General features: G+C 35.7%; 1 protein-coding gene and 1 pseudogene across 2 annotated transcripts; both read right to left on the bottom strand.

Annotated features, from left to right (window-relative positions):
- Positions 1–2,725: 2,725 nt before the first annotated feature.
- On the bottom strand, positions 2,726–7,149 carry LOC104118313 (cation/H(+) antiporter 15-like). 2 transcript variants are annotated; one of them, XM_009629534.4, is made up of 3 exons: positions 6,626–7,149; positions 4,367–5,332; positions 2,726–4,281 (listed from the first exon to the last, which is right to left on the bottom strand). In XM_009629534.4, the coding sequence occupies exons 1-3, from the start codon at positions 6,848–6,850 to the stop codon at positions 2,980–2,982; spliced, it is 2,493 nt and encodes an 830-aa protein (XP_009627829.1). In that variant the 5' UTR covers positions 6,851–7,149; the 3' UTR covers positions 2,726–2,979. The 2 variants fall into 2 exon arrangements, with proteins under 2 accessions (XP_009627829.1, XP_033517722.1); XM_033661831.2 differs by having other exon boundaries at positions 4,367–5,399; positions 6,626–6,766.
- On the bottom strand, positions 5,817–5,916 carry LOC117281992 (U2 spliceosomal RNA; annotated as a pseudogene).
- Positions 7,150–9,586: the final 2,437 nt, after the last annotated feature.

Genomic DNA, 9,586 nt, shown 5'->3' with positions numbered 1-9,586 from the left:
TTGGATTTGAAGTTGAAAATAGAGGGAGATGACAAGATTTGGTGTTCTAAGAAGAGATTTGCAGTGAAAATCATAGATTTGCAGATGAATAACTCAGAATATGCAAAAAAGAACTTAGAAGATTTGGAGATTGGAGATCCGAAAGTAAAAAATGGTGAAGAGGGGAACTATTTATAGATTTGGCGATGACGACTCAAAATCAGCAGTGGCTGACCATCGTCTGGCGCACATTTAATGATTTGGTAACTGAACCGACGAGACATTTATCATGTACATCATGATCGGGTTCGATGCAAATGTCAGTGTATATCTAGTCATATTGTTGGAAAATCTTGTCGTTTCTCGCTACATTCTTTCCGAAAAATGAGGGGACTATCTGTATACGGTCAAAATCGATTTTGCCCTTCATGTAATTAGTTAAGATTGGAACACGATGGACTAAGGGTCATCTTCATAATATCGAGATGAGATCCGAAGCCAAGTTATCAAGCTCAAGATTCAGGGACCGATCAATACCAAGATCGAAGTCAATATCGAGCGCGAGTCAATACTGAGCCCAAGTCAATATCGAACTCGAGTCAATACTGAGCTCGAGTCGATATCGAGTTCGAGTCAATACCGAGCCGGAGTCGATATCGAGCTCGAGTCGATATCGAGCTCGAGATCCGGAGATCGATCAGTACCAAGACCAACCAAGATTGAGCTATGAGACAAAGAGCCGTTGTAGCCGCACTTAGGGAGAGAATCTCGGCGAGAATTAAGGAAAAACTGATTAACTAATCTATCATGGATCCCTACTATGTATTTTTTATTATATCCAAAGTATGATATTTTCCCACTATATTAAGAGTGGGTATCATTTCTGTAAAGGGGGGACTAAAGATTGAGACATCAATACACTATCATATTTCAAAGATTATTGAGATTTACACACATATAGAAAAGATTATCGTTTTTTGGGCTTTGTACATTGATTCATCTTGCTTATTCGTAAATCATTCTTTACTCAATTTCGGTTTGTTTTAATTCCCTTTTATAGTTAATATTCGACATATCTCTACTTACTTTTCCAATTTGTACCAAGTTATACCACGTATTCTTAGAACTACGTATAAATTCAACTTTATCCATTTTTCGGATAAATAAAAATAAAGTGAAATGAATATTGAGAAAAAAAAAGGTATTATAGTTATCCAAATTAATTTAGAATTGAGGCACAATAATTATTGTTATTGGAGTTTTACATTTGGACCAAACCTAGGGAGCCCAAACAATGAAGAGTCTTCCTTTGGAGAAAGCAAGGTGTAAAAGGCAAATATGTATTGTGATGAAACTACCTGGAGTTCATTAAAAGTAGTTGTTTACATAAATTTGGCTGAGGAAGCAAACTCACTTGTTTAATTGATTTTTTAGTCCTTTTTTTGTGGTCCTCGATACATGATTTATTCAGATATCAAAAAGAGTTTAAATTATTTTTTTTTAAAATTGCTCTTGGAATAAAGAGTATTGGAGTATCTGTTATATTTTTAATGAATAAATTAAAGAGATAATAAAAGGTTAATATGGTCAATTTTTATTGTTAATTAATGTTAAACGATGAATTTCTTAATATGTGTGAGAACAACCAAAAAATCAATTAAAGTGAATCGGAGGGAGTAACGTTTAATTTAGTATAGGGTTTTGCCTTTAAAGTTGTTATCTAATGGTCAATAAAGAGGGTGCAAAGATCGAGAAGAAAAAAATAATACTAAATGACCTTATTCATTTGCCTAATAATCGAAGTTGGCACAAATTGATTAGCCAAATTATTAAACAGAAAGTAAATTAAGATTAAAAAAGCAATTCAAAATCGCATACTGTCAAACTGAGAGTAACTTTAGCTAATAGAAACTCAAAGACCTTATAAATCAAAAGTAAAATAAAAATATAAAATATAAGAAAAGGTCTCTTTATCACACTACTCTCCTTTTAATAATTCAACTCAATGGCAGAAGTGGTTAGGCGGCTTAATATGACAAGAGGTCAAAATCTATAATGTCACAGCCCTCTCCGGTCTTCAAAGATGTCACATTTCTTCTAGAAAAAACGACGTTTTGGATTAGGTTTCTACTTATGGTGTGTTTGAAAAGTCACATGAAAATTGAATATGAGTGCAATTACATGTAACTACAAGATGTGATTTATTAGTTGGTCAACACTAAATTGATTTATATTAGAGAAGTACAATTACAATTTTCAATTCTCATAGCGGTCAAGAATATTGCCAGTAACTACTATTGTAATTATATTTAAAATGTGACTTTTATATTTCTTCTTTATAATTTTTCAAATATAAATTCTTCCTTAAATATATTCCTATTTGTTGTTCCTATTTATTTGTGAAAGACTTGCCGGGGTGGATGTGTGATTAAAGCTACAACTTAGATTGAATCCAATATTTTTGACTCAAATCTTATATATAGTATATGTTAAGAATCTATTAAATATGTACTAATATTTTATTAAAATATTGTTAGTGTTGCTGCACATAATAACTTTGGCTGGACTTGGATAGTTGCACCTTCATGCAGCGAATAAGTGTGAGATTTAGAGAATTTAGTTTAGAGAGCACCAAATTTTCCTTAGAAGACAAATAATTTATTATTGAGGATGAATAAAAATGAGGTATATAGTTAGTTAAATAAAGAAACTTAAAGGAGTAAAGCTCCTACCTGGAATCAATTACTGTCTTTCAGTATGGTTCACTTTGCCTCAAACATTTTACATTGGCATAAAATGTCAGAGATTCTAAGTTCTAAAATTTCAAAGTTAGATTGTTACTACAATTACAAAGCAAGCCTCATCATTCAACCCCAATTCTATTTTTGTCGGATGAAAGCCAATAAATCATTGATTCTTGCAAGAACTTTTGAATCTGAAGTCTCAACCAATGCTAATTCCACCCCATTTTGTCATCAGCCTAAGCTAAGACTTTGCATTTTAGACTCGTGGCATATGTTCTGGCCGCCTCCTAAAACTGGAAAACACGTCCCCAGCTTCACTATCTGCGCGCTGCATGTCCATATCCATGTCCATCCCGAGTCCTATCCGCTCACTCATTGATCCATAAGAATTTACCGAACCATCTCCAATTGGCTTAACATACTGCTGCATGACCAGCACAGAGAATGTGGAATCGAATTCGGATGTGACTAAAAGATCACCAATAGCCCCGAGCTCGGGGCAGTCACACCAATCGACTAGACCAGCCGTTAGTGGTGACACTATGCCTCGACCTTTTCCTACGATGTAGAGATCATAGCTATGCTGGTCCATTAGTTTTATTGCCTTGACAGCTTCTTCTACATCATTCAGCAACAATTCTATGTATTTTACTGATTTGTCATTGGCTGTGCTGATCTTGAACCTGTTCAAGAACTCTTCATCTAACAAATTTTCGCTCTCTTTGTCAATGTGGACGTTTACATGACTTTCTTCAGCAAATTCCATTGGTTCTATATCTGTAGCATCTTCCCCTGGTATAAACTTAACCACAGTTAGGCGTGTATCTGGACGATCAACCATTCTCAGCGCGTAACCCAGAGCTTCCCTATCATCAGGACCTCCGAAGTAAAGGACAACGATATTTTTTGCGTAGTCACTTGTCTCAGAAAGGCCACGATCGATGAGGATTCCCACAGAACAAGGGGCATTAGCGAGCACACCCTCGTTGACAGCCCGAATTTCAGGGTTGACATCCTCCATTTCACCAGCGAGACTTCGCTGTTTGTGGAAAGGGAGTATGATGAAAGCTGCACGCTTGTCTTTGGCAATGTTGCATATATCTTCATCCATAGTGGACAAAGCACACCTTGCTGTAAGTACTTGAACCATCACACCATCCGATCGTAGCTCATAGTTGTCGAAAGCAGCGATTATCTGTCTCGTTTGTGCCTCCTCGTGGCCAAGACTTCTCGAGCCTCGTTTGCCTGAGGTGTGAACTTCTAGCATTGATGATGCACGCCCGACTAGTTCTACTACTTGGAGAGCAAAGACAGTTATTGGGGCTGCTGGTGTAGAATTCGACGAGCCAAGAAGGTTGATGACCGAAGGGATGTCGTGCGCGGCATGGATGCATGCGAGCACCCGAAGCTCCTCCTCCACTTTTGCTTTCTGTATAGTCCTTCGTTTATGGGGCGCCAATTCTTGCGAGGGATGATAGAACATAGTGATAGGTGTGACAATCACCGTCATCACCAAAATGCCAGTTACCATAAGAGAGTATAATTGAGTGTTCAAAATCTGATCAAGATTTTAAAACATGATGGTTAGCCTAAAAATCCATTTCCAGTAAAGCAAAATGAGGAGTGGGAGGGGGAAAACTTACCTGTTGTGCCTGACCAGCTTCAATAATGATCAAGGCCATGAGACTTTTGGTATTGCTAAGTATTCCAACAGCCAAAGCCTCCTTAATAGACATGTCAGAGAAGAAAGTAGCAGCAAATGTGCTCAAGATTTTGGCTGAAACAAATAGAATAATGTAGCCAACAATTTCATAAATACTACCCATGGCTTTGAAATTGGTTCTGAGTCCACAAACAACAAAGAAAGTTGGCATAAGAAAGCCCATCACAAAATCATCAAGCTTATCCAAGATTGCTGCTTGAAGCATTTGGTTAGGTACACTCAGTCCAAACAGAAAAGCACCAATTATAGGGTGTGTGCCCAAAGCATCCGTTATAACTCCCGAAATCGCCATCCCAGCAAGAATTGAGCATACAAAGAACTCACTATATCCTTGTACTTCTGGCATTTTTCGGATGATCCAGCCAATGGCACGACGGAGATAAAAGACACAGAACAAGGCGTAGGCAATCGTGCAAATTACAGCCCAATGGATGTTAGTTGTACTCCCTGTGACTACATAACCTAGTGCCAAAATAAACCATGCACCAATATCATTGATTACAGCTGAAGACATGGCCATTTTCCCAATGTCAGTTTGGAGGATCTTCTGTTTGTCAAGTATCTTAGCCAAGACAGAGAACCCTGTAACAGTGAGAGCACCACCATAGAAAATAAAACCTCTAGCATCTTCGTCGCGATAGAGTGAGAAAAACAATATTGTTCCCATGACAAAAGGGATAATGATCCCTATAACAGCTACATTCCTAGCCTTTATTCCGATTCGAAGAACTGATTTTATATCCATCTGTAATCCCACCAGAAACCCATAGAACACAAGGGCTACATGAGCCATTGTCTCAATCACATGGAAGTTGTAGTTTGGGAAAAGCTGCCTCCTATACTTTACTATCTGTCCAAGTGCTGAAGGACCCAAAAGTATGCCACTCTACGAACAAAAATCATTGCTTTGTTCCTTAAACTTTTTTTCCATACATGTCCAAATCAAAGTTATACTGCAGAATAGTACAAGAAAGGTATAAAGTAGTTCATGTAGCTCAAATAGGATTGTCAAAATCTAAGTTGCTCGGACACAGGTGCGTGCGTCTGACACGGGTGCGAATCTAGAGGTCAAGTCCTTCGAGATGTAAATTCTTAGATTTGGAGATACGGATACGGGTGCCGGGATCCGGTATAGATCCCACACCCACACCCATACTAGTGTCGTGTCGACACGGGTGCGGCACCTAAACTGCCTTGTCGGAGCAACTTAGGTCAAAATGGTTTCATCATTCACATTGATTTATGTAAACAAGTAAAGGAAACTTAAGTTTATTAGTAACCATTAAGTGCTAGAATGCACAACAAAATAGACAACCAAGATTCTATTAATCATGAACAACTATAATAGATTGTAGTGAGCTGAATATTATGAAAGATGCGAAATTGTGTACGAATTCATACTATGAATAATATTGAACTGATAAGAACAAATACTACGCTTGATCTTAGCCAGGAAGCAAAGAAAGGTATCTTTCCTATGCTAGTGGTAGGTAGCAGGTACTAGTGAATTGCCAAAGTGCGGTCAAATTAACATGAACATCATTGTTATTAAAAAAAAAAAAATTCTAATATTAACCTTGAGATATTTACAGTCTTCTATCAACACATTCCTCCTAAAGCGTAATGCAATGCTTAGGCAAAAGCTTCTTTTAAACGGCTTTAATTGAATAACAAATGAACACGCGATTAACCTTTGCAAACAGCATGCTGTAGGAGGAGCTTAAATGTTGTTTAATTCAATTTATATCAATATATGTGGAAATTCAATAGTTCAAATATTGTCCGTCTATCGCAAATTCCACGGCTTTAAGAGTGTGTTTCATATGATGGAATTCATTTATAGTAACATAAGCAAACTAAAAGTATTTTTATGAAACTTGAGTACTAAAGGTAATTAATAGTAATGTCGAAATATTAGTTAGGACAAGTAATATGAAGTTAAATAGTTCAAATAGTTGTAACAAAAATAGTTTCAATCTATAACTACAGAGGGAAGTCATTTTCCCTAATATAACATACTATCCATGTAATCAAACATAAAAGAATGAATTTCTTGTGAAAAATATTTTCCTAAATAATGACCTTATCAACACGTGACTTATATCGTACAAAACACACCCTAAATGTACAAGAAAATGTTTCATGCAATGGGCAAAGAAAGTGATTAATGTATACTTACAATAATTTCAGCAACAAAAGGAGGTTGCCTTGTGATTTTAAGGGCAAACATGACAAGACGGGTGATCAAGATAGCTAAAGAAATCTGAACGAAGAAAAGAGGAATAATTGGTGTCAAAGGATCAGGTCCTTCCCAAACACCATTTAACCTGTAAATGGTTTGTGCATAACACAGAATCTTTTCATTTAATTTTTCAGTATCAATAGGTGGTTCTAAATCTGCCATTTCTTGATTTCCAGAGATTGATGTTTCGAAAAGAAAAAAAAAAGATTTTTACCACCTTAATCACCAAAATTTTGCAATCAGTATTTGCACATTATTATGAGAAAAAAATGTTTTTCTCTTTTCTTCTTGTTTTCCTTGAGTTTTTTCTTGAACCCCTTTTTCTCTTGTCATGTGCCAGGGCAGGGAACAACCCTGGCTACAACCCTGCCTTGAGATTCAGCCACCAAAATTTATGGAGGTTTGTATTAACATGAGGAAAATGAAAAGAAGAAGAAATAAGAAATAAAATATGAACTGATAAATGTGAAAAATAGTAAAATGTAATCTCTACCAACAAAGCTTTGTTTCAAACTGAATGGTTTTCCGCTCAATTTGGAAGCTTTAAACCCTTTTTTTCTTCTTCTTTTGAGGTTGTTATTTGACATGCAGATGAATAAATATGGCTGACACGAGTCCAACCGTGTCCTATTTATATATATGGATTTGTTTTTGTCCTTCACTAAAACTAGTCTTAACGAGATAATTCTATCATTAACTATTTTAATTCGACTAATTTATGTTTAGGTCTTCATTCTATGATGGTGCTGACCCCTATTTCTATTTTTATGTATTTAACAAAATATCATAACAAAATAACTCATGTTACCAACACCGTTTTCCTCGTCTCTTTAACTCCCGTTTGGACATAATGTTTTTTTTACTTTTAAAAAAAATAAATTAAAGTATTATTTGTTCATAGAATTTGATCTACTTTTTAAAAAAAAAAATAAGAAAAATTTTCAAGTTCCAAAAACTGATTCTGGTTAGTCTCTGGGTGAATTTTTTTTCTTCCACTAACACATTTCAAAAATATTTCAAGCAAAATGCATGTCTAAACACAATTTCGACTTCCAAACTATTTTTTAACACAACTTAATTTTTATTTATTTATTTTATGTTTCAATCAAATCTATATCCAAACGCCTACTTAGTTTCTTGTAAACACACAATATCAAACACCTCTAATTTTAAAGATATATACGTAATTGGATTGAACTATCAACCAGCATACATTTGGATTATCTACTGAATTCGAATCTCTTAAGCTTCTTTACCCCCTCCGTTCACTAAGATGCAAAAAAAAACCTTTTCTATTAAGCACATCATTAGAGTATCGATAAGATAAGATTAACTTCTTTATCCAACACATCGAAGCCAATTTACTTATACTTAGTCACCCTAAATGCTGGAATCTTTTACTCATTTAACACTATATCTGGTTTTCACGCTCTGCTAAAATTCTCCTTATTTGTTTAAGTTTGAAACTGTTCGTCTATATTTTCACACAAGCAAATTATGTTAATTTTATTTACAAAAATATTTGAAATAGAATATTGTTCATCGTCTATCTTATAACACTAGGGTGACAATAAAAAGTAAAAAAGTCAGCACGAAATATTTTTAAATCTTCCATTTAAAATTTCAATCATTCTTCATTTAAACTTATGTCATTGTGGACACGATAAGGCGTAACATTAAAAGGAAGGGACGACTCGGAATAATTTATAACTTAAATTCATTAAAAGGAAAATAAAAGAAAAAGAAAAACTTGAAATTTTTTGGAGTTTTATTTTTCTTGTCCAAAGACGGTGTTGGATCATGTGATGAAATAGATGGGGGAAGTGCACGGTTAGCCACTAGCAGTGTTTTAAAAAGCGCTCGCTTCATCGCTTTAAGCGAGAAGCGAGGCGAAGCGTGAAAGGCAGCGCTTCAGTAAGGTGAAGCGACTCAGGTCAGTAAAAGCGACCGCTTCTCTGTAAAAAGCGAGAAGCGGGGAAAGCGAAGCGAAGAGAAGCATCCGCTTCTCTGTATTAAAATACCCAACCCTATTTTATTAAAAACAAGTTTTTTGGATTAAACACTAATCTTCAACAACAGCGACTAGTATTCTTCAACTTCCAACAGCAGCGACTTCTTCTTCATCTACTTCTGATTTCTGAAAGAATCTCAAATCATCAAGTAGGGTTGTTCTTCTTCTTCTTCAACTTCAAGTTCAAGACTTCAAGACTTCAACAGGTATGTTCTGAACTTCTGATTTTCATTCTTCTTCTTCTTCTTTTTCTTTCTAAACGTCCAAAAAGTAGCGAAATGCTGGCGAATTTTTTCCAGAATTTTACAGCCCAATTTTTCCAGTTATTAACAGAGAATTCCTATGATTTTTTATATCCTTTATTCTTAGTTCTGTGTTATGTAGTTGTTCTTTTAATGGCGCCAAAAGAAGATAGGAAAGATCCGGCTTGGGCTTACTCTGAAAGAGTTTGCGAGACCAACAAGATGGCAATTAGATGTCTTTTTTGTGACAAGATTTCAAATGGAGGAATCTATCGTCAAAAAGCGCATCTAATCGGTGGTGATCCAAATGTCGCATCTTGTCCTAAAGTTCCGTCGCATGTGAAGGAAGATTTGAAAGCATTCCTTCATAAAAAAAGAGAGTTAAAGACTCAACTGATTCATGAACTAGAACTGTATAATCTTGATGACGATGATGAAACAGAAGAAGGTGACGATGCTTCGTCGCTTCCACCAAAATCACAAAAGCGGGGAAGGATGCAACCAATGTCTTCTAGTTGTGGATCTACTGGCAAGACCAAATGTCCTATGGATTGTTACTTCTCGTAAAAATCTGGAGATAAGGAAGGAAAAAGTGGTAATCCTCAAATTGATGCCAAAACGATTTTGAGGGATCGTGCAATTACA

Source organism: Nicotiana tomentosiformis, chromosome 12 (genome assembly GCF_000390325.3).
Source record: "Nicotiana tomentosiformis chromosome 12, ASM39032v3, whole genome shotgun sequence".
Lineage (NCBI taxonomy): Eukaryota > Viridiplantae > Streptophyta > Magnoliopsida > Solanales > Solanaceae > Nicotiana > Nicotiana tomentosiformis.
The sequence above is the reverse complement of the archived record's forward strand: the minus strand, read 5'-3'. Positions and strand labels throughout refer to the sequence as shown.

What these genes read in the sequence shown, in the direction of transcription:
- LOC104118313 (XM_009629534.4), bottom strand. Translation starts at nt 6,850, where the DNA reads ATGGCAGATTTAGAACCACCTATTGATACTGAAAAATTAAATGAAAAG. An exon ending in CTTTTGTTGCTGAAATTATT is followed by an intron (nt 5,333 to 6,625) that starts GTAAGTATACAT and finishes TTTTGTTCGTAG; the next exon opens with AGTGGCATACTTTTGGGTCC. An exon ending in AAGCTGGTCAGGCACAACAG is followed by an intron (nt 4,282 to 4,366) that starts GTAAGTTTTCCC and finishes AATCTTGATCAG; the next exon opens with ATTTTGAACACTCAATTATA.